Source organism: Anas acuta, chromosome 3, assembly GCF_963932015.1.
Source record: "Anas acuta chromosome 3, bAnaAcu1.1, whole genome shotgun sequence".
Classification (NCBI taxonomy): Eukaryota; Metazoa; Chordata; class Aves; order Anseriformes; family Anatidae; genus Anas; species Anas acuta.
Window position 1 is genome coordinate 67282671 of NC_088981.1, and position 25275 is coordinate 67307945.

A 25275-nucleotide genomic window follows, 5' to 3' on the forward strand; every position below is an offset into this window, starting at 1 on the left:
AAACAAATTTTCTTAGTTACAGCCACTTGAAAATATTTAGATATGGCTTAATCACAGTAGAAATGAAGATTAGGGCAGTTTTCTCTCAGGCTTTCCCTGTTTCCATGTTTTTTGCAGCACCTGGCTCCAAGTGTTACACAGTTTCCTCTTCACATTAATGATATTTATGTAAGGAGATACGCTGACTTTCATTGGTCACCTCTTTTGTTTCAGTGGCTTAATAAGAAACTATGAAATAGGTGTTGTGCAATTTCAGAACAAGTGCTCCAGGAAGCTGAACAGTTGTACAAACAATGGACTAAACAAAGACTTAAAGATATTTAATATACTGAAAAGTAAAACCTCATGGTTGTCTCTCCGTCATCGAGACTTAAAGGAGTTTGTATGGCCAAGTCAAGAAAAGAATCAGACTGCCAGATGAAATTGTTCAAGTTATGAAGAACACTTGCCTGTGGGATCATCCACTAAACAGACTTGCTACTTTTTACTTTGTATGGATTTCTGCAGTGTACTGTACTTTCTCAAAAAATTGTCAAAACCTGTGTGCAAGTAACTTGGTAAGTTCTGAAAAGCTATTCTTAATCTGTTGAAACGTATCTTGTCATTAACACTGTAAGATTTTTTTTTTTGATTACTGATCAAGTCTTTAAAAATTCTTTTACAGAATGTGTTTGAGTAAAAGCAGGGTTTGAGAAATAATATTTTACATTAGAATTTGTAGAACCTGGTAAAGAAAAAATCCCTTTAACCAGGTTGCATGGGTTTTCATATTATACTTTCGTTGCAGCAGCTCCTGAAATTACTGTAAATTATAAAGACCCTGGACAGTGGAGAAGAGCAACCTTTGGTCTTTCAGTTTATTCACTTTGCTTACAGGTTTCTGTCTAGCCTGACTTTTCTTATGTAAACTTAGAAAAACTTTAAATTCATAAGAAATTGCCTGGGAATCTGTGGCTTGCACAATTATCCCATACTAGTTTCAGTTCTTTTTTAAATCATTTATGCTTTAAATTATAGATATTTCTTTAAGAAGTAAAGTAAGAGGCTAAACCCTTAATCTTGTGCTTTCTTAGTGTTCCTTTGAGTAGTCGAGTGGAATTTATTATTTTTTCTTCTACCGATGCACAACAAAGATAAGCAAAAGCTCTCAAATCCAAATGACAGATCTGCCTCAGACTTTCAGGAGTTAGCTGCTTGTTTCTATTTGCTTGAAACATTGATGTTTTTAGAAGATCATGTACCCTTGCTCAGTAAAAAGGACATGTTGTGCCTTCAGGCTAATTAACTGTGTAAACCTCCTGCAAAAGACTATCACCTGCTCCATTTTGTTTCATACATTTGTCTGACGGTTCCTTTAAAACTATTTCTAACTCTGGCACCAGTGAAAGAGTTAATTGCCTTCCCTGGTGGAAGCCTAGCATGCTATGATAACTTTAATGGGGATCCTTCCTTTGATTTAAGCTTAAATTAATTCAGAATAAGAAATAAGTTTTTCTTCCTATCAGCTTTGAAAGACAGGAAAATCACGTTCATGTTCAGTGAATGTATTGTGTTAGGGATTCAGATGAGAAAAATATAATCTTGGAGCCTAAGAGATGTAAATTTAATTTTTCTCCTTCTATCTACTTGTTGTGTTCACATTTGTTTTGTGACACCTTTATGTGGGTCTGGAGTTCTACCTATTGTCACATTATGCCTGGTGTGCTGAAATGTCTTCCTGAGGGTTGTCTTGTTAAGGATGTTCTTACTTGCTTGTAGGACCAAACAAAAGAACTAACATTCAGCTTCTCAAAGGTTATTAGATACATCCCTAAATCATTTGCACTTCACAGGAGATGACTGGTTTTACACACTTTGAATGATGTGAAAAAAGAGGCACCTTGGCTGGAAAGCCCTTCTGGCAGCAGAGGAAAGCTGGCCACCATATGGCTGCATACAATCCCTTCAAAAGGAGGCTAGACAAAAGGCACTTAGCTCGAAGGAAAGTCTTTCTGCTCCCCAGAGGTCAAAGCCACTTGGCTGCGTTATTTATGCCCAACATATTTATGAAGCATTTGTTATTGACTCTGTGAACCAGAATCGGGAGATGAGGGCCAAATTCATACCTGAGATAATTAAATTAACACTAGCTGATTCTGCCAAGTCTTTGTTTTAGCAGTGCTCTTCAATTAGTCTCAAGTGAGAAGCTACTTGTGTGTCAACAATACATTTATTCATATGAATAAATATTAGTAAAAGAAAACTTGTTTTACAAGAAACTGATATTTTGTTATATTTAAAACAAATTATTTTTGGGGAGGAACATTTAGACTTCTCGTAAAAACACATGTATTTCTCTTATAGGAAGGAGAACTTGGAATTGCAAACCTTTGCAATGTTAGTGACATCAATGGGGCGGTGAGTAATGGTTTGCTTTGTTAATTACTGGCAGTTTACATAACTGCTATTTGGATAATATGGGTACAATGACCATATTGTCAACGACTTCACGCAAATGTGTACAGTTCTCTGTCTGCCACTGTCAGTGAAGATTTGGCTCAAATTATTAAAGAGACAACTATCTATTTTTTTATTATTATTATTTTTTATTTTTTTAAGAAAACTGTGTAAAGTGTCTGATTCTCTGCTGTTAATTATGTCCAGGTTTGTGATCTACAAAATTCATAATCAATAACTTTTTAGAAAGTGAGTCAAAACTAGTATTCTCTCCAAAATTAAAATCATTAAGACTTTTATTCAGCTAGCTTTGTACAATTAAGTATGCTTATTTTGTTTTGTCAGTGACTTGATGAGGGAAAACTTAAGCTGATAAATGTTTAAAATTCAGAGTTCTGTAGGACTTCAAATGCTTGTGCTTGTAGCAGGAGGCTCTTTAGCTTAACATGAGCTTTCCATAGCAGCAATCCTGTGAGGACATTAGCTGTTCTCCTACTGATGATTTCATGCGCAGTTCATGCTGGTAGTTATATATGTATTCTTGGAAGAGCTGTGGAGAATTTAGGTATCAGTAGTTTCTGCAGAGATTAGCGAGAAGCAACCTCAGCACCTGGTATCTAGCAAGGCTGGCTCATTTATGATGATGGGATAGTAAAAGTCTGTGTTGTCATGACAGTACATAGTTGACTTGACTAAACCTGTGTATCTTTTCTCAGTGTGATTAATTCTTGCTATTTTTTTTTTTTTCATGAGGCTTTTCAGTACTTGATGTCAGAGTTGTCACACTTCTAATGTAATTCCCTTCCAGCTTCCCTTTAAAAAGAAAAATGTACAGGAACATTAAAAGGTGGATGGGACAGAACAAACAAGACAGGTCCAATATCAAATTCAAATCACATAAGATTTATCACATCTTTGAAAACTCATCGTTTTAAAGCCTATGCCTTGCATGTTGGAGATCAAGAGGCTTTTATTTGAATGGCTTTCCACTGTGCTTGGCTGTGCTGCATAATGCATATCTGACACTTCTACGCAGTGAACAAGCGTTTCTGAAATGTTCTCCTCACCCTTAGCACTGGAGTTTCCCTTCTCTTTAAAAATGTGATTTCAAAGTCCTTTTTAAAGCCACCATCTGTCTTTGCAGTGCACACAAGGATGTCAGTTTTGGAATGCAACAGTGCAACTCAGTTGCCCTCTGAAATGTGTGAGTATTGCCTTAACCTTGGCTTTATAGCAGTTCTCTCCAGTCCATCAAGCACGTTATCTAACAGCAGATGTGGAAAACCTAACGAGAGCAGTGTTTTTATAAAAAGAATTAAAGTCTATATTTTTTTTTCAGTATATTTATAGTATCTCCATTGGGAAACTAATCGTAGAATCATAGACTATCCCAAGCTGGAAGTGACCCACAGAGATCAAAAATAATAATTCTTAGTGTAGGAGTTGTCTGTAAAATCAGAGGTTTAAAATGTATTTGTCACAATATGGGGACACTTTAGAGTTTATTCAGCTCAACCACTTACCCAGATTTTCAAGCACTGAGAGAGAACTAGTGATTTTCAGGATTTTACTCTTCTGGGGCGTATATCAGATATAAATGTAGCTCATGTCTTCACTAGATTGTTTTCTTGCTTTTAGCAAACCAAATGGGGAAAAATTAGCATGGGTATAGGAAAACTGCCATGAGATTTTAAGCTGATCTTTTTGGACCTACCTGAAAAACTGAAGTTCATCTTAGTGATGGTTTCATTTATTTATTTATTTATTTATTTATTTATCCACCAGAGTGTGGGTTTTCCTTTTTTTTTCCACTATTTACCAATGATAAGATTTTTGAGTATACTTTTAATATAAGAAATTTCTAATTAATTGATATTATCTGTTAAAACACTCTGTGATTATATTTATGTTAATCCTGTTTTTCACTAATTTGCTTCTTGGCAGAACAAGACATACACCAGAGCATGTGAGGTAAGTTAAATGCTATCAGATTGATACAAACAAACAAAAAGATCATAATTTCAGTTCTTACAGTGTGCATACAGTGCTAAGAAATATAATGCAGATACACAAGATTATCAATCCAGGTCTAATTGTTTTGTGTTCCCTAAAGCTGAAGATGACTTAAGTATTTGAATATACAATCCCTTCTTCCCAGCATGTTTGCTAAGGGCATGTTTACATTGAAGACTGCTCTGTAGCAAGGAGTGTTGCTTTAAAGAAAGCAATCTAATCTCACCAACATAGGACACAATGGAGACCCACTTCAGTTATTTTCTGGGCTCTCCCAGGGTCTTGTTCCATTCAATTTTTCATTGATACCATCAAGGATAAACCAGAGAGAACGCTTATTCAGGCTGGTATGGCATTGACTGGGGAGAGGTGGAAGCTAGACTAGAAGGAGTGGGAGCTAGACCAGAAGGCAATACATGCTCTTGACTGGGAAGAGGATATGAAACAAATAAAATGTAATTCAGCAAGGCGTGGTGTGTTGCTCTTTGGGAAGAGAATGCCTGATCTGTGCTGCAGATGGAGTGGCCCTTACTTTGATAGGCATGAGACAACAAAATGCTGTTGAGGAGACAGTGCCTTACAGGGGCCTTTTAACTTGAACATAGAGTGTAGGATGGGACAGTGATTATTGCAGGACAATGTCTGGCACTGCTGAGGCCAGTTGTTGCATCCAGTTGGAGGCAAACTGGCAGCAGAGAAGCTGGAAAGAATCCCAAGTAGAACCTGCTGGGAGTCTGGAAATCTGATTGAAGGGATTGATTTTTCGGGGTGGTGGTGGTGTGCTTCTTGATCTGTGAAACTGTGAACATGACAATAGTTTGCAAGTAAGCTAAATGGCTTATAGATAAAATGGTTTTAGAGCATAGGAACAGCCCAAGAAGTAACCAACTTCTGCAGAAGCACAGAAATAGTGGTTTTGTTTGTTTTTGCTTGTCTGGCCATACAAAATGCCAATGTTAGATTCACAAACTCTGTGAGGGCTTTTCAGGATTATCCTTATGCTGGATCAGCTGGCTGACTTGACTCCCCATGTGGTCAGGCAAGCACCAGTTCACTGTGTGCAGGGGAACAGGTCATTGCAGTCCTCAGGGGAAAGGAGGAGGCACAAGAGAAGGACATTTTCTTTGGGATTGCTTTAGCTCAGTTGTGTGACTACACCCTGGGATTAAAGCCTGATGGTATTACTCCTGTTGAATTGTACCTCTCAGCTAGGATCAGGGGAATGCCTCTGAATTCAGTGGGAATATGCATAGGAAGGTACAGTTCCTATGATGGAGAATATATGAGGATTTCTTCTTTTCAGGCAGACCAGATGGCAATTTTTCCTCAAAGTTTCTAAGGGTTGGAGCTTCTGTAATCCTCTTACCTAAAGCAAAAATTGGATTTATGGTTCTGACAAAGACCAGAAGAAGAAGGAAAAACAATACAAAACACAAATGGTTGAAAATGTCTGTGTTAAATGAAGCAGAAAGCACGATGAATCAGCTTGTTAAACTGACAAAGTGATCCCCTGCAAACTAAACAATACTTGGTTGTAAAGACAAGCTGCAATTTACAGCTGATAAGTAATATTTACTTATACCCAGACCTTTGCCTGCTAGTAGTCATTGTAATTCACTTGGAAGTATTTTATTTCACTGAACATGAAAGCATTGGAAAAACTTTTGAAATGCTTGTACTTAGCAGCTAATGCCTAGATTTCAGGTAATGTATAATAAGGATATACTGCTAGGGAAGTTTTGAAATCTATCTTAGCAGCAATTGACTTTTCTGAAGTCATATGCCTTATCAGTAGACACTGATAGGGTACCAGAAGTGGATATCCTGGAATCTTAGAAAGAGTGCAATTGAGGAAAATTGCTCAGTTAATATAATGAATTCCCTCTGAATGGTCTAAATGTTAATTATCACTTGAAAGATGGCTGATGTATGAAGCAAACTTCAAGGTTTATAGGCCAAATAAACTCACACAGTAAAATTAGCCCAAATAAAATGCCTGTCTAGAAAAAAATGAAACCATCACTTCTCATTTTTTTTGAATGTCCTGGAGACTCAGTCTTAAAAGTGATTTTTAAGCTGCTGTGATGCATCTGGGAAATGTTACTACCTCTTTTTATGTTCTCTGCCTATAAAACAGGGTAATGCTACCTCTAGGTTCCCTACCTAGACTGAAACCTCTCAGAATTTTTTTGTTCTTAGGATGTGAGCGCTCACTGCCCTGGCATATTGTCATGATTTCAGCTTGTAGACATGATTGTAGCAGAAGTAGTAACTACTACCAAGGAAATGTGAATTAGCCGGGCTTCTCTGACAAGTTATTGGTTTCAACCATTTTGAAAAATCTCTGGAATTACATTTGGAAGAGTATGCTTCATTCATGAGAAATATATGAAGTGGCAAAGAGTGAAACCCCAAATGTAGAATACATCGCCAACAAGTTTAAAAAAAAATATTTTCTAAATCCATGGTTGTCACCAAATTCTTTTTCCAGCTTTAACACAGCTCCATATTTGTGCTTTCCACAAAGGGACTGTGTGTAAGGACAAAAGCCCTCATTCAGTGTCCAGTGAAGTTGATAGAATGGCTCTCAGGAAAATCTCTGGAATGATATCGTGGTACCCCCATTTTAAAAAATGAATGTAATTATTTCTACAAGATTTTAATGTATTCAAAATGTCCCGAGGGTTTCTATGTATTTAAAATGTATGCATTTCTACAAAACTAAGCAGTGATTTTGGTATCCTACACAGACAATTTCCTGCAAGTTTGGCTGTAGCCGTGCAGAGGATGCATACGGTGTTGAAGCACAGGGTAAGTCTAAACATAGTCCTGTGTCTAACTAACAGTCTGATAAATTCCATTTTAAGATTACAGTATTGCTTTGTGTTCTGGATTTCTTTGGAAAAAATAGGGATATCTTGTGTTTTTTGATTCATTGGAAACCTATCATTCTCTTCTTTTTTCTTCTAACAAAAAAAAAAAAAAGAACTTTGCTTTAGAGTAAAACATTTTTCACCTTCCTTTCATGGACTTGAGACTTTTTGAATTCATTCTCAACTACTTAAGATGATGCTTTGTAGAGCACTCATCCTTGACCTGACTGTTCCATTGAAATCATTGCCAAAATCTTCCATGACTTAAATGGTAATAATTAGGCTAATACAATGGCGTTGAAAGAGGCTCAGTGCATATCCTCTCTTCAGAGGTTTCCCATACTTTCTCTACTCATCAGACCTTTGCTAGGTACCTATAACTAAAAGTACATTTACCCTAGTGCAGAGTAGTAGTCACATTTGATCAGATTGAGCTTGGCCCGTTCTAGCCTTTTTATCAAACTACTTTTAAAATGTCATGTGATTCATCCACCAACAGTTTAAATTTTATGAGTTTTTGTTGGCTTCACAGCTATCAGGTGCATGAGGTAATAGACCCAGAGATTATCCTGACAGGATTTTTTCTCACTATTGTGTTATGTTTTCCTCTCAGAATATTTGAACAATCCTGGAGCGCCATTTGCATCTACCATTGGAAGCCACAATGTCACACTAGGTTGGAAGCCAGCTAACATCTCTGAGGTGAAATATATTATCCAGTGGAAGTTCAATCAGCTCCCTGGGGACTGGAGATACACTGAGGTAAAAAGGACAATTCCTTTTACTTTACAAGGGAAAAGGTTCTTCACATTTATAATCCATTCCTGTTTCACTGGGGGAAAAAAGAAGGTCATTTATTAATAGAGTGTAATCATGTCAAAAAACATGTGAGGAAAGACAGTAACAGCCAGATTTTGCAACACAAGTGGCTGTAATTTAGTGGCTCCTTCATTGTTTTCTAGCAGTTTGCTAAGACTGGTAAGACATACCAGGATTCTTAATGTACTTGTAGGGCAAAGGTTACATTTATTGTCTGCTCTTTGCTTTATTTTAGGAAATAACTTGATAATGTATTAGGCACATAAGAGAGGTTTGTGAATATCATGGATAGCATAGAGAAGCTAAGAACTGAACAATTATTCCTTTTCCTCCAACATAAGAACTAGGGACCTTGATGGAAAATTCAAAACAAGCACACAAAGGTATTTCATTGCAGAATATTTAGTTAAGATGTTCAGCTGCTTCCTGACACGTGTGGGTGTTAGATTACTAAATTTAAATTAAAAAATATTAAAATTATTTAAATTACAAAATAGGGTTCAAAAAGTGACTGGACAATTCAATGGAAGAAAAAATTGAGTTCTACTAAATATAAACATTGCAATTTTTTTATGTTGATCCATACTTATAAAATGTCAAGACTGTGATTATTCTAGAGAAATATAATTGCATGCTATTTTTATTTTTATTCCTCCCTCTCCTTCCCCCAGGTATTCTACCTTATATATATTTATATATTATATATTATTATTATATATAATATATATATAAATAATATATAATATAATAATATTATATATATTATTATATATAATATATATAATATTATTATATTATATATATTAATATATATATATATATTTTTGGTTCTTATAAAAGACACAATACTTGGCTATGTATATTGTTTTGACTCAGTGCAGTCATTCTTTGATCATGCTGTTTTGTGTCAATTGCATTCTTGTTATCTTGTCATCGTCTCTATTGGACTAATTTCTGAAGCATGGTGAGTTGGGACAAAAAAGCATGAAAACCATTTGCTAACCAGGAAGTTCTTTTGAATTAATCATTGGTGAAATAATGTGGAGCAATGACTTCAAACTGTAAATACTTAAGGGTATCTAGGAGCCATTGCATCAACATTTAATATATATATCAAAAGTTTAAAATATATTGCCCGTGTTGTTGTTGTCATTGTTGTCATTATTATTACTATTAACCTTATTCTTCAAACTTACTATTGCATCCATCCATCCACATCCCCTCACTGCTTAGATTTAGTAAAAAATTAGATTTTCTAAAGAAAAGAGGTGGTAATAAGTTCTGAAAGGAAGAAAAATCAAATTCTGTGATACAAATAGCCCTTAGAATTTATTCTTATTAAAACTTAGGATACTGCACTCCAGTATCTTGAACTGTGTATGCTGCTGTATCAGATTTCTTTTGATCAGATAACACCCTATGTAATAACTCCAGATGGAGGAAGAAGGAAAATGGATGTGTTTATACATTGATCTAGGTAGTATCTGAAACTTCGTACACAGTCAAAGACCTTCAAGCCTTCACAGAGTATGTGTTTCGAGTAGTTTGGATTATAACATCTCAGCTGCAGCTCCATTCTCCGCCAAGTCCCAGTTACCGGACCCATGCTTTTGGAGGTAATATATTGCACTATTAATCACTTCTTTCAGGACCATATCAGAAACATTTAGATTTCCTTGTTTCTTGCTTCTTTCACAGAAAAAAAAAAAAAAAGCTGCTGCTTAATCTAAAGAACTACGTTTGTTGTCTGCTAGGTAGCTGCAGAAGTCTGAACTAAGAAGACTGAGGCTCTTTTCATTTGAACTACAAGATTTAGGGCTCTTTGCGGCTTCTGGTTTTAAAAATGTAGACAGAAATGTACATGATCAAACTGTAAGGGCACATTGAATACTTTTGTGCATAATTACACACATGTTTTGAATGAAATACAAATGAAATACAAATGAAATACAAATGTACAAATGTTTTCCTGGACCTTTAAGAAAGAAAAATATGTGGTTTTTTTTGTTTGTTTGTTGTTGTTTTTTTTTTTTTTTTTTTTTTTTTTTTTTTTTTTACAACATGCCAATTATTTTGCTCAAAAATCTATATATCTACAACAGAAAGACGGAACCTCCCCGTACTTTGTTATCATGAGACAGAAATTATATTTACAATATTCCTTAGTTAAGACATCAGTGATATGAGAAGGTAAATAAAATTATAGTATTTGAATATAAATTCCTGGTCTGTTATTGTCTTACGGACAACATATGAAGTCATGGTCATGTTATCAACATTTAATGGAACTGAAATTAAAAAATATTTTACTTTGCTCTCATACTATTTCCTTTCCATCAGTGACATATGCAGTTTCATATTGAGAACTATATATACCCTTGAGTAAGGCATTAGGGGAGGTGTCATAGCTTTTTAGTTTGCATCCCATGGAATAGTGTACATAATTTCATAGAAAAAATTGTTATTCTTCATGTTTTTAAGTTACTTTGTTTTCCAGCTTCACTGAGCTTAATGCTGAAACATTACTGCTGCAGGACCTAACTTCAAAAGTCTTTTTCATGTTCCTAAATGACATACTTTTTTTTTTTTTTTTTCCCCACCTTGCATCTCCTGTTTAGGAAAACAAAGAAAATTAAAAAAGCCTCAATATAGAAGATAGAAGGAAAAAACCTCCAGGGTTTCTATATTATAGATTGTGACAAATCCCTCTGACCAGAGAATACAATATAGGGAAAAGACTATGGAAGCTGAGACTTGGCTCTTAGCGGATTCCCAAGTACACTGTGGTGGGGATCACAGATATGTGAGAAACTAAATGTTCTCCAACCTTGTAAGGCTTGGTCTTCTTCTTTTTTTCTTTTTACAACAAGGTCACTGTATAGATACCAAATAAACTTCAGTGAAAATATGATGTGGATGCAGCACTGAAAAGGCATAATTTAGAAGATTCACAGGGCAGATTGTTCCTGTTCTGTTCCTTGTTACATGGAGCAAACTGAAATATGAGAATGAAGAGCTGAAAGGTTATACATGTACACTCAAAATGTGAAATTTGTTGTCTTCTGCAAAATACAAGGAGGCTAGCTTTTCTTCACAATCGTTTAGAAACTGTTCTGGACCTAATGTATAACTTTTCAACAACTTATATAATATATATTAATTATTATATAATAATATATTATTATTGGCAACAATCTTACCAGGTATAAAAACTAAAATAGTACTTGAAAAAATGAAAAGCTGTTCATGTCTTAAATGCCACAACAGTGTCAATTATTTCTGTCTTTTGCAGCTCCTACTACAGCTCCTATCATTAAAGATATTCAGAGTTCAAGTCCAAACACTGTTGAAGTTAGTTGGTCTCCACCACTTTTTCCCAATGGATTGATTATTGGATATAACTTGCTCTTGACCAGTGAGAATCATAAACTCTTGAGAGCATCAAGAGGGCATAGCTTTCAGTTCTACTCTACCTTCCCAAACAGCACTTACAGGTACAATAAGAAAAGATAACCAACATGGCCAAGAGTGCTGTGCCACTTCTTGCCCAGATATAAGAGGGTATGCCTGAATACCACTTCTGCACAATTGTGTTTCTTAATTACGTTCTTGCCAAAAGCAGAGGTACCTTCCCTGAGATAATGAAGTTATTCTGGTTGGGTAGGCTGCTTATATTTATATGTAATCCAGGTGGGGAGGAAGGAAATACATTTTGATATAGGGCCAATAAGCTGCATTTTCTTAACATATATATATATATATATATATATTAGCTTGTAGCATGTTTTCAGTGTATTCAGGGAGTGATAGAACAGTCCTCTCTATTTAAACATTAGAAAATTTTCCTTCATTTTTATTAAACACCAGGGTCTGCATTCTACTTCAGTGGTAAATACAGATCTTCCTTTGAAATGAAATTGAGTTCTTCTGAGTCTAAAATCCCATCTGAAATTTTTACTTATAGGATATTGCTGTTGCTTCATTTTTCAGAGTTAGAAAAATCAGATTCTGGTTGATTGTATTTTTATTAAAAATTTCCAAGAACATTTTATTTAAATGTATATTTTCCAAAAGGAAAACACTTCTGTAGCACCTGCCCTTCTATATAAAATTCTTCTCAGTCAATCTCTCAAAAGAAACCCCTAAAACCAAACCCGTCTCTTTGATTTACCATAGGTTCAGCATTGTAGCAGTTAATGAGGCTGGAGCTGGACCCCCTGCAGAAGCCAACATCACAACACCAGAATCCAAAGGTACAGGAGCAGCAGAGTCCTTATCACTGTCTGTATCTGGGGACAAAATCACATTCACTGGGTTGTTGTGTACCCTGCAGAAGAGAACAATATTTAGACTGCAAACAGAGCACAACAAGAAGTTATACACTAAGGAACTAATAGTGCATCAGAGACAGTCCTGTTCTTTGGCTGTAGCATTATTGGGCTACACAGCACAGTAATAATCTGAGATGTTGGTAGGCCCAAACAAATTCATCTTGGGTTGTTCTACAGGTGAAAAACATGTCAGTGGTCCAACGCAGTGACTGAGAAGACATGTTTTCATTTTCTACAAGATTTTGATACACAAACATATTCCTTTTAATAACATTGAATATGTCATATGAAAGTCTCCTGTCAAAATGTCCTCAGTAATCTCATGCAAAATATGTGGAACTGCATTATCTTTTTTGTTGTTTTTATTGCTGTTTTTATTTTTACTATATTCACTTATTTGTAATAAAAATAATGATGCACTTTAAGTATCACTCAGAAAATTACAGAAACATTTATTAGTTGCCAGGGAAAGGTTTATGTTGACATAAATCACAAATGAAAATGAATTCACTGTTATGAAAATGTATCTTTAGAAAAGAAAACATAAGACTCTTCCCTTCCTGAAGAAATCCCTGTTGTCAAGTACTCAGAAGTTCTTAACCAAGCTCTAGCAAACAATTTAAGTGTGTCTCTAAATCTAAAAATCAGTAGTCATTTGCTACATGTTGGCAAAAGCAGTCCTTTAGCTTCAGTGGTGCTTTTTCAAAAATATGCCTTACATTTTTATGTAATAGCTTGAGTTAGCTATCACAGTGGTATGTCTTCATCTGGAGGCTCCATAGAGGTGGAGAGCTTGCTGACTATACTCTAGAGCTTGGTGTCTCTGAGCCACAAACATTTGTGCCATTTGTAAAATGTCCAGACTAGTACATCTCATTGAGTTCATTAAGTCAAGTCAATTTGCAATGAGTTAATTTAAAGTAGAAAACAAACAGACAACCCTCCCTGCCAGAACAACTTCTGGCGTGGGGAGTCTCCCCCCTGCCCCCTTCCTAGCTGCTACTTAAAAGAGTTGATTGCTGAGAGTTGCACCAGGGTGCACTTTTTGTGTGTGTTTGGGTGAACAGGATCTCCCTTCTGCAGGTGTCGCATTCAGAAATGGTTTTACTGTGTCAGAGAAAGAATCCAATCTCTGGGCTAAACTGTAAGAAATGACACTGGAAAAAAGATGAGGAAGTAACACTAGTCTCTTATACTAGGTACAAAGGTAAATGTACAAAGGAAAATGCTCAGTGCTGCATTTGGGTTGGAGTTGTGCCAGACACAGGCACAGGCTGGGAGACCAGAAAGGGACAGAGGGTGCTGGTGACAGCAGGCTCAATGTGAGCCAGCAGCCTTCCCTGGCAGCCAGAGGGCAAACAGCACTGAGGGGTGCATTAAGCACAGCACAGCCAGCTGGTCAAAAGAGGTGATGCTCCTGTTATATTTAGTGTTGGTATGGCCTCACCTTGCACATTGTGTGCGGTTCTGGGCTCCACAATATAAAAAGGATGTTATGATTCTTAAAAGCATCCAGAGTAGGGCAACAAAGCTAGTAATGGGGCGTGAAGGCATGTCCTGTGAGGAGAGGCTGAGGACACTTGGGTTGTCTGCTCTGGAGAAGAGGAGGGCGAGAGGTGACCTTGTTGCTCTCTGCAACTCCCAGAGCAGGGAAAGTGGGGAGGGAGGTACTGGCCTCTACTCCCTGGTCACCGATGGCAGGACATGAGGGAACGGCACAAAGCTGGACCAGGGGAGGGTCAGGCTGGGTGTTGTGGGATATCATACTTTGACTGTGGTTTTCGAAGAGGTCAAGAGGAGTTAAATATCTGGCTTCCACTGGATTTCAGGGTGATATGGATGCCTTAGTGTGTTCTGTTCCTAGGAATCCTTAGGTCCTCATTTGCCCCAGCTCACTTTCCTTCGCTAAGGAGACTCATGTTACAGGAAATAATGGTGTGAAATTCATGTGGTTCATTCTCACCCTGGACAAGTAGCCAGATGGTCTTGGTGTTGTGGTGAATAACTTCATCCACTTACAACACTCAAAGAGTTTAAGTTTTAGTCAGTCATTGCTACCATAAGAATGTATGTGTGTATGTCTATATGTGTGTGCATATGCATATGCATTTCTGTTAATGATGTGTCTGACTTAACATTATTTTGTGCTGCAGTTATCTGTCTAAATTATTAATTTCTTCTTCTTCTTCTTCTTCTTTTTTTTTTTTTTTAATTAATTATTTTTTTTATTTATTTTTAGTTAAGGAAAAGGCAAAATGGCTCTTCCTATCCAGGAACCAATCTTTAAGGAAAAGATACATGGAACATTTCCTCGAAGCAGCCCAGTGCCTTCCAAATGGTATAATACACCACAACATTACAGGTAAAATTTCATTGGTCTCTCTCTCTCAGGTGTAACTTACACGTCCGTGTTTGCCAAGGGCAGAATGAACCTCACCTAGTCTGAGAGAGTATTGGCCTCCCTTCATAATCAGTGGGGAGAATGCATCCTCAGTAATTTTGCATATGACACCAAGTTAGGTGCTTGTGTCGATCTGCTCGAGGGTAGGAAGGCTCTGCAGGAGGATCTGGATAGGCTGGACTGATGGGCTGAGGCCAGCTGTATGAAGTTCAACAAGGCCAAATGCCAGGCCCTGCACCTGGGGTGCAACAACCCCAAGCAGAGCTACAGGCTGGGAGATGAGTGGTTGGAGAGCTGCCTGGCAGAGAAGGATCTGGCAGCATTGGTTTATAGTCAGCTGAAGATGAGCCAGCAGTGTGCTCAGGTGGTCAAGAAGGCCAACGGCATCCTGGCTTGTATCGGTATCAGAAGCAGTGTGGCCAGCAGGGCTAGCGAAGTGATTGTCCCCCTGTACTTGACTCTGGTGAGGCCGCACCTTGAGTACTATGTTCAGTTATGCGTCCCTCGCTACAAGAAGGACATGGAGGTGCTCAAGTGAGTCTAGAGAAGGGCAATGAAGCTGGTGAGGGGTCTGGAGAACAAGTCTTATGAGGAGCGGCTGAAGGAGCTGGGCTTGTTCAGTCTGGAGAAGAGGAGGCTCAGGGGCGACCTTATCGCTCTCTACAGGTACCTTAACGGAGGCTGTAGTGAGGTGGGGGTTGGTCTGTTCTCCCACATGCCTGGCGACAGGACGAGGGGGAATGGGCTAAAGTTGTGCCAGGGAAGGTTTAGGTTGGATATTAGGAGAAACTTCTTTTCTGAAAGGGTTGTTAGGCATTGGACCGGGCTGCCCAGGGAAGTGGTTGAGACACCATCCCTAGAGGTCTTTAAAAGACATTTAGATGTAGAGCTTAGGGATATGATTTAGTGGAGGACTTGTTAGTGTTAGGTCAGAAGTTGGACTAGGTGATCTTGAAGGTCTCTTCTAACCTAGATGATTCTGTGTGTTTCTGTGATTCTGAGAATTGGGAACTTTCAGGATGTGATTTGACCCTTTTGAAATGACAGGCATTAGGTTGAGATAATTTTTTCTCCCCAGAGTTACCTCTTCAGTGAATATAGGCGTCTAGTTCAGAGGTGGACTTTTATATAGTAGATATACAAATTGAGGTAAGGTGAAGCCAAAGCAGATGTTTGTTTCCCTATGACTGATGACTGCATTTTCTCAGCATGAATATGAGAAAGTAAAGTGGTTCAAGCTAAAGACTTAATACAGTGTCAAAGGATGCTGGCTGAAGTGTATGCTAGTGTTGTATGTTAGCAATTTTGGGGCATATTGCTTCTGAACAAGACATTTCAGTAGCCTAAATCACCAGACTACCATGTTATCTCAAATTACGTGCCCCTGTAAGGTCTGTTATCTACACTGGTGCTGTATGTGGTCCTTGGAGACAGTATGGAAATCTGAGTTTATCTTCTGCAGTTCACAGAGCCACAAAGACGCCAGAGAATGAACATTGCCCCAGACTAAATACTGTGTGATAGTACAGGAGTGGCACAGATAATGTCTAGCTTAAATTAGAGTACATGGTGCTTTGTGAGCAGATACAAACTGCATCTCTTTGCCCTGGAGAGGAGGAACTGGTGTCAGTTGGTTTGCATTTTATATATTCTTTTTCTGTCTGATTACCTTTGTGAAAGGCAATTGTCTACAATAATATCACTTACATAGGAGATGGGAAAGTTTCGTTATCTGAATGACTAGAAGTGGAGGAGAGAAAAAGTTAACTACTCTCCTATGAAGCTGGGTTACAGATTGAAAAGTACTTCTTTTTAAGGCAATTAGGAAAAAGTATCTGAAAAATTGAGACATATTTCTTATATTATTTGTGTGCACATAATTTTCTATTTTTTAGGAATTTCAGTGAATGTTTATCAGCAAGTTGTCTATTTTTCTGAGGGGAATTCCATCTGGGTGAAAGGAGCTGCAGATATGTCTGATACGTCTGACGTAATGCTCTTTTATGCTGGCCGGGGGAATATAACATCAATCTCAGTAGACTGGCTTTACCAGAGGATATACTTTGTCATGAATGAAAAGGTAGTGCTCTGGGGCTTAATTAATTTCTTATTTTATTTGAACCACTCCTACAGTTTAATTCACTTGAGAAATTCTGTTTTATATTTATCATACACAAAATATAATTGTAGAAATAGAGCTTTAACTTCAATAATATTCACATATTTCACAGATTAAAAAAAAAAAAAGAAAAAAAAAGAAAAAAAAAGAAAAGAGGAATATCAAGTCACATTTAAGCAAACAGGTTATACAGAACTCTGTCTCCTTGTCTTATTTTTTCCCCTCAGGACATAAAAGGCTTTAGTTTTAACTGCTTTATTTTATTTATTTATTTATTTATTTATTGAGACTGGCTTCATGTCCAGTTCATACCCAATATTAATAACTTTGTTCTTGCTGCTGGGTTCTCTATCTACCTCCTTTGGTTCCTACTCTTCCTCAGGAAGATGGTGTGGTAACTAGTCAGTGATTACAACGCTCTTCATAGATGGCAAAATTTCAAGAGGGAAAGTGATGACAGCTGAAATTACTACTGTTTCAACCTGAAGTAAAAATATAGATAGCAACTCTGCACTTGATTCCCTGCTGGTGAAACATTAATTACATTAATGGCCAGATTTTGCATGTACCTTTGTATTGCTCTAATGCACAAAGGACTAGAAAGCTGCCCTAAATGGTTAGTGTTTTGTTGTTTTTTGTTTGTTTATTTATTTTGCTAGCTTCTTGTTGCTCTCATAGTGAGAAATGTAGTAGTGAGAAAATAATACAAAAGCAGCTGTAGATGAACACACTGATGACAGAGCTTTCTGAAGCTATTGCAGTTTAGAGAAGTCCCCAGGTATTGCCCCCAGCATCAGAAAAGCACTTTATTCTCTCTTTGTCCTACTGTACTAGATCATTTTCAAAACACAGTTTGTCAGTACCCCAAAATCAGGCTTCTCCCTCCAGTTCAGAGGCAGCAAGCTAGGATGAAGATGACTGGCAAAGAGCTCTTTCAGGGTAAGTTGTTATGGATGTATTTGTATGTGCTACACTGATATACTTGGGTGTCTGACAACACAGGAGCTCAGAAGGATGTAGGCTTGTGAGAGAGGTATTTTGTTGTTGGGTTCACCTGAAAGAATCCCCAGTCAGCTTGTTTGCTTGTTAGCAAATGCCCTATGCATCAGCAGTTTCTCTTCTCATTCCCCAGATACATGTTTGTCATTTAGAGAACTGCACAGCAGCTGAAGACATCACTCCTCTTTATGTGACATCCCCTAGGAAGGTTGTAGCTGATCCCTATAATGGGTGAGTGTCCTCCTGTGAGCATTTGGTGTCAAAGGTGCTATAAAGCTCCTCTAATTGTCTCCACTTCAGTAGTCATCTAGTTCCTGTTCCAAACCCCTACCAAAACAAAAGTGCAATGGCAACAAATAACAAACTATAAAACTGTTGGAACAAAAGTGACACCTTGCAGTATTGTTTCTGCATTTTCTTCCCTAGGGTGTTATCAGAGGAGATAAAGTATTTCCCATACAGAAATTTGTTTTTTAGACATTTGGTGCATTTACAAGTATAATGCTCTTTGCATTTTAAATGTCCTTGCTTAATACTTGAGGTATTATAGAAGAATATTCTCTAGTGATCTGCCAGCCAGATCCCCAGAAGGTAAAAATGATGTGCTTAATTCTCCTAGGATGTATATTAATAGTACCAAAAGCATTTTGTTATTGTCTGCGTAAAGTCAGGCACATCTTCAAGCTGTTAAAATATTTGTGACTCATCCATAAAGCTCTTTCTTTGTAATTACTTGGGTATATTTTGCTCCATGACCAGGTATATTTTCTGTCTCTTGGAGGATGGTATATACAGAGCAAACCTTCCACCCTTTCCTGACACTGCCTCTGCAGCTTCACTAGTTGTGAAATCCAGTGCTCTGAGAGACTTTGTGATCAACTTCCAGTCTAAGAGACTTATTTTCTTCAACAAAACAGAACAGGCCTTTGTGTCAGGTTTTCTTGATGGTTCAGAATTTCATATGCTGCGATCGCACGTGACGCTTGATGACATGGAGAGCTTTGTTTATGAAGATAACATGTTTACTGTCACGGATGGCTGGGCAGTTTTCCAGGAGGAGGTCTCTCCAGATGGAAAGTCTAGCTTCAATGAGTATGTTGTGGATTGCAGTTTGGATTGTCCAGAGTACTCTGGCTTTGGCAATTTGCTTTTCTATGGGGCATCAACTCAACCTTTCCCTTTACCAACTCCTCCGCGGTTTGTCACAGTGCTATTTGGATTGCATCAAGCTGTGATTAGCTGGAGATCACCTGAACACACTATTGGAACTAGTAAGTTCAGCTTTTATTTCTGAAAGACCAGTCCTTTTCTTTCTAGGGGAAAAACTTGTGTTTTCCTGTCCCTGATGTTGGACTTCAGTGACTTCAATAGCCAGTTCTGCTGGAAGATTTACCTCAGTCTGAAAAATTTAACTCAAGATTTCCCAGTAAAATACCTGAATTGTCTGCATAAACTAAAAAAAAAAAAAAAAAAAGTTTATATAGGTGAGTAGCTCATCTGGATTGTAAGCAAGGCTCCATCTTAACCAAGGTATGGAATGTTTGCTGATGATACCACACAGAAAATGCATGCCAGTGACTTAGTGGCTTTTAATCAGTGTTAAAATCTACCTGATTGAGGAAAATTTTGGTTCTTCCAACTTCTTTCTTCATGGGGAACTGAGCCACTATTCTTGGTTGGTCACAGAGATGGTGAATATAAATTTTTTAATTCATCTCTTTTTTTAATCCTTCTGGTACTGGCATTTTTGAAATGGACTTTGAACTTACAAACTTACAGTTTTCTCAAAGAATACACATCTCCCACTACAGTCATCTACTCTGCAATAACATAATTGTTTGCATCTCACAGGTCCTTCTGCTTGGCAGAACTGGACTTATGATGTGAAAGTGTCATCTCAAAATCCTTCTGAGGAGGAACAGGTTATCTCAAACATTAGTGACACCAGGTTTATGGTGAAGAAACTGGCCAGCTTCACAGCGTATGAAATGTCTGTCAGAGCTGTGTCTCCTGCTGGTGAAGGGCCGTGGTCAGAGTCATTCAGAGGCATGACATTAGAAGAAGGTGAGAATTTCTTTGTCATCCAGGAGAAATGATGAATGAATCATGTGTGCAGCTTTCCACCTGGTGAAGTCCAGGCTTTGAGCAAAGACTGCAACTAGAGGGGCACAAAAAGAATTATGTTAGAAACATTAAAGATTACAGGATAAATTAATTTGAATTTATTTAAATAACAAGATTCTCAAACTACAATGATGGTACTACATAGCATGTATTTATTATTCATGTTTATATATATATGTAGAAATATATATTTTTTCTAATGCAAATATACTGTCAAACACATTTTTTGATACATGGAAAAAAACAGGTATACAAGGAGTGCTTTATGCTCTGTAAAGCACTTTCTGTGATGAAGTGGTTTGAGCAGTGTTTTAGGTATTAATGCCAGTTTATAGGAGAGTGCAGGTTCACTAAAAACCGATACCCCTTGGTTTTAATGAAGATAATGGGAGAAATGGGCATCTGCACAATGTCTAAGATTAGTAGATCTTTGAAATGCTTTTTGATACCTATTTCACCTGTACTAACCTATGTCTGAGGGAAAAAAAAAAGTTTCTATTTAATGTACTGGGCTTGCAGTTGAAATCTGGGATTTTAATTGACTTTGGTAGGCAAGGTCCAAACCTGCAGTAGTGTTTAAGTATCTAATAGGATTCCAAATTGTCTTATTATTCTGGGTCTAAACCAGCCCTGAATCTGTAACTTTCTCAAACTGTGATATTTTCATGCCTGTCCTTTTTGTCCATTGTTCCGTAACACAGGCCAATTTTAACTATGTACTTCAGTAATTTCCCAGAAACAGGAACCCCTGCTAAGATAATTAAAATACAAATATAGTAAGTTAGTTGTTTGTTGGTGTGCACAACTGCAGTTTTATTAATTTTCTTTCTTTACCAGCTGAAGAGGAAGCATATATATTGGCAGTGGGGGCTGAAGGGCTCTGGAGGCAGTGGCTGGACACCTATGGGCCAGGAGAATTCCTTTCTCCCAATATAAGAAATATTTCAGGTAAATACTCACCAAACTGGGTGTTGCTGCTGCATATTGGCATTTCTGAGGTCTTCATAAATTTTATCAACTTGAAAGGCAAGAGCTTTCATTACAGCAGTCTAGACTTGAAGGTGTAGTGAAACAGCTTCACTGAGCCAAACCTTTGAGTCCATCATCTTTCTTCTGCATTCTGGATCAAATTAGTCCTTGGTGAAATGCTACTGATTATAGAATCATAGAATTGCTTGGGTTGGACCTCGAAGACCACCCAGCCCCAACCCCCCTGCCTTGGGCAGGGACACCTCCCACCAGACCAGGTTGCCAAAGCCCCATCCAGCCTGGCCTTGAGCACCTCCAGGGATGGGGCATCCACAGCTTCTCTGGGCAACCCATGACAGTGCCTCACCACCCTTACAGTGAAGAATTTCCTCCTTACATCTAATCTAAATCTCTTCTCTTTTAGTTTAAAACTATTCCCCTATGTCCTATCATTATCTTCCCAAGTAAAAAGTCACTCCCTCTTTTATAAGCACCCTTTAAGAATTGAAAAGTTGCAATGAGATCTCCCCAGAGCCTTTTCTTCTTCAGGCTGATACTGATGTCATCACAGTAACAGCAGAGCTGTAATCAACTCTCTGAACCAAATGGTTGTGCCTCCAGCATCCCAGTACAGATGTCATACTTTTATATTTGTCAGAGTGATATGTATAAAAATTTGTGATTCCTATAAAGAAATATTTATCTTCATGTTAACTGAGACTAAGCATTCATTTGCATTCCTCTTTAAAAACTAAAATGTTTGGATCCTTTTTATTTTTAAATATATATATGCTATATATATTTGTGTGTTGTTTTATTTACATGCTTGTGAAATGCTTAATATCTTCCTATTTTTTTTTTTTTTTCTTCAAGACCTCGACTGGTATAATGGCACTCTGTATTGGAGTAATTCCATGGGGAAAGTTCAGGCCTGGTCATTGAACAAGAGAGAGAGTACCGCTGAGAATCCTTATATATCTGACATCAGAAATGCAAGAATGTTGGCCTTCGATTGGTTGGGACAATGTTTATATTGGGCTGGCAAAGCAAATACGGTAGGGTAGAGTAGTACTTAAAAATATATATATGTAAATGAAGTCAATAAGAAGACTGTAAAACAGTATTTGGGAAGACAGTCTTTATTACATGCAACCTGAGATGCATTTGGACCTTTACTATCATAATATATAAAGAGGAGGCTTTTTTAATGTGATTTTCCAATCTTATATGAATGTCTGTGGTAAAATATTAACTAATATTGACTAATGCAGGGTACTGAACTGCAGGTGCAAAACAGGCAAATATGTTATCAACAGTTTTGTAGAATTCAACATTGTTAAAATGAGTGAAGATGGTAAAAACAAAGGCTTCCAAGTCCATCTCAGCCATGAGGGAGATGGACTTTATTTTAATCCTTATATATGTAGCACATTAGCATGACTTGTTTACACAAAGATTTTCAAGATTGGCTTCTGTACTGTGATATTTTGCAGATCACTGTAGATAAAAAATAATTACAATTGCACTTTGTACACTCTCATATCAGAAACACTGACATGTGAATTATTTAAAAGGTATCTGACTTCAAAATTGCAGTGCTAATTTATGCAGTGCTGTCAAATTATGCCTTTCATTTCTTGTAAGTGCAAAGTCAGAAGCTTTTTTTAAAAACTGGAGCTAGAAGGCCAGATTTCACACTGCCTTGCACCCTCATTTACACTCGTGAATAGTGAATAAGAAGTGGGTGAGAAACTCTGTCAGACAGAAGGCTGCTGAAACTTGTAAAGCCGAGGGGTGTAGATATTTCAGCTTTTTCTTTTGTTACTTTCCAACAAACATTAACTAATAACTTTGCCTTGTTCTTCTTCCATTTTGAATGAAAAGGTTTAAGTTTTGGAAGCCTAAGGCTTGCATAAACTTGTGATATATGGCTGTGGGAAAATCACTTGTGTATACTCAATTGATCATGGCTGACAATTTAAGTGTGGTGCTAAAAGCAATTCTGTTGTCCCTAGATCTACAGAAAATCACTGCTGGGAGGCCATATGGACGTTGTGGCTCATGTTGTGTACCTAGTGAAGGATTTAGTAGTAGATTCAGTAAATGGCTACTTGTACTGGGCTACGATGTATTCAGTGGAGAGTGCAAGACTGAATGGAGAAGAGTACCTTTTGTTACAAGAACAGCTACAGTTTTCTGGTAAACAGGTAACTGTATTATTATATTATTATTATTATTATTATTATTTATTAATTAGTGTGTTTTAGTGGTTAGATCTCGTCTTGGGTATAGTCAGTGTTCATGGTTGTTAAAATCACCATGTTATAACCAGAGAAACAGCATGCTCTTCTAGCAATATTGTTTTGTCCTTTTGAGAGCAGGAACAGGGTAAGAATTAAATCTTATAACTGTACCAAAACTTTGGCCCCTAATTCTGTTGCCACTGTGCCAGTGACGGGGCCAACTTTATCACTGACAATTCCCATCCTGCCTGCTCCTGCTTCTTGCATGACAGCAAGAGCAGCAAGCCCTGTGCTTTGGGGATCTCTGAGGTCTCTACCCCCCAGTTTGCTCCTGCTTTTCCCAGTCTTCTCTTTCTTAGTTGCCACAGTAAGCTGGAGGCCTGGCCCCAACTTGGCTCCTCTTCCTTTGGTTGGGGAGCTCTTGAGGGCTGAGGAGAGGCTGCCACAGAGGAGAGGAGCTCATCTGGGAGGACAGAAGGGGCTTCTTGAAAGAATGAGTAAAGATGGTATAAGGTGTGTCTGTATGTGGAAGGAAGGGTAGGGGTTGTTATTTGAGTTTTATTAGGGTGGGTAATGGATCCCATGAAGATATATGCTGGTAGAGTGGAGAGATGCCATGGCTCCCAGAGCTCAGCAAAGCCTCTGCAAATTATGGAATCCTGTTACGTCCCTCCCTTTCCTACTTGGAGATCTCCTGGTGTGCTCTGAGGTTCTCTCAAACAAGCTGTTTCTCTGCTGACCTCTTCATGTCTTTCTTCTCCATATACCCTTCTCTGATGTCCTACCAAGACTTTTAAGTTCGCTTCTGGCTCCCTATAGATCATCCTTGCCTTTCGCAAACCCATCTGACACTGCCACCATGTGGGATTTGCCATGCAGGGGACTTGCAAGGTGGGATTCCGTGTTGCCTATGCAGCCAAAGAACTCTGAGACTGGTTTGTGAAAAGATCAGCCAGGGTCACAGCAGTTGCATATATGTGCTTCCTTCCCTCTCTTTCTTTCTTCCATCTTGTCATGTAGCTGGGAGAAAAGTGATGGATGATCCATTTCCCTGGCAAGAAAACACTTCTTTACCATAATGGGGACAGGTCTGGGAGTCAGTTTGATTGGGATTGCAGAATCAGTGAAGCACATCATATTTGATGAAACTCTTCCAGGCTCTGTCTTTGGGGCAGTCTGAGGGACTGTCCTCTTTCAGGGCTTTTACTCTGTGGAGTCTCTATCAAAGAAAAGTTGAATGATCCCCACCTGAAAAAACAGCCTGTGTAGGGTTTCACTCTCTGTCCCAAGCCTGGTAGTAAGGCATAGTTTGACTGCCACAAAAGACATCAACTTAGATTTATTATGGCTTTAACGTCATTCTTTAGAGCATAGCTCTTGATAAAAAAGCCTTTAAAAAAAAAATCCACCTATCCTACAACTTGTGCCCCTGTTTTACATAAAAACAGGTTCTCTATTAAAAATCCTTCCAAAACTTTAGAGATCTACGTCTCTTGGTTAGCTTTGTATCATTGCCCAGAACGCTTCAATCTCCCTCTCCAAGAGGAAAAGAGGCTGGTGTTTCTCTGTGTAAAAAATGCAAACAAAAAAATCAAAACAAACAAACAAAAACCACAACAACAACAAAACAAAGAATACACACTCAAAAAAAAAAAAAAAAAAAAAAAACATGAAAAAGAAAAAAAAACATGAAAAAAAAAAAAAAAACAACACAAACAGACAAACAAAACAAAACGGATCTGATTTAGTCTCTGAAAGGTGATTAACATTTGGAAAGGCCAGCTGATCTCACAGGTCTCTGTTACATTCACTTTGCAAGAGGGTTTGGTGAAGACAGGGAAAGCTGTTTCTGGTGTGGCACCTGCTATACTTGTAAAACTAAACACAGAAGAACTGAACAACTTTTGTCACACATAGAGAACAATACTGTGTTGCATTTGGGCCACTG

The 25275-nt window shown here is 37.8% G+C and overlaps 1 protein-coding gene across 6 annotated transcripts in view; it reads left to right on the forward strand.

The window, feature by feature from the left end:
* Positions 1-222: 222 nt before the first annotated feature.
* ROS1 (ROS proto-oncogene 1, receptor tyrosine kinase) overlaps positions 223-25275 on the forward strand; it is an 81247-nt gene continuing 56194 nt past the window's right edge. For 5 of the 6 annotated variants that reach the window (XM_068677625.1, XM_068677628.1, XM_068677629.1 and 2 more), the window contains exons 1-17: positions 223-557; positions 2344-2397; positions 3581-3640; positions 4381-4407; positions 7200-7260; positions 7936-8084; positions 9619-9757; positions 11434-11635; positions 12318-12394; positions 14712-14834; positions 16769-16953; positions 18125-18222; positions 18751-19262; positions 19843-20055; positions 20953-21063; positions 21958-22139; positions 23100-23291. In XM_068677625.1, coding sequence (XP_068533726.1) covers positions 435-557; positions 2344-2397; positions 3581-3640; positions 4381-4407; positions 7200-7260; positions 7936-8084; positions 9619-9757; positions 11434-11635; positions 12318-12394; positions 14712-14834; positions 16769-16953; positions 18125-18222; positions 18751-19262; positions 19843-20055; positions 20953-21063; positions 21958-22139; positions 23100-23291 — 2508 coding nt within the window. In that variant the 5' untranslated portion in view covers positions 223-434. The remainder of the gene's footprint in view (positions 558-2343; positions 2398-3580; positions 3641-4380; positions 4408-7199; positions 7261-7935; positions 8085-9618; positions 9758-11433; positions 11636-12317; positions 12395-14711; positions 14835-16768; positions 16954-18124; positions 18223-18750; positions 19263-19842; positions 20056-20952; positions 21064-21957; positions 22140-23099; positions 23292-25275) is intronic. The other variant, XM_068677624.1, reaches the window with a different exon arrangement.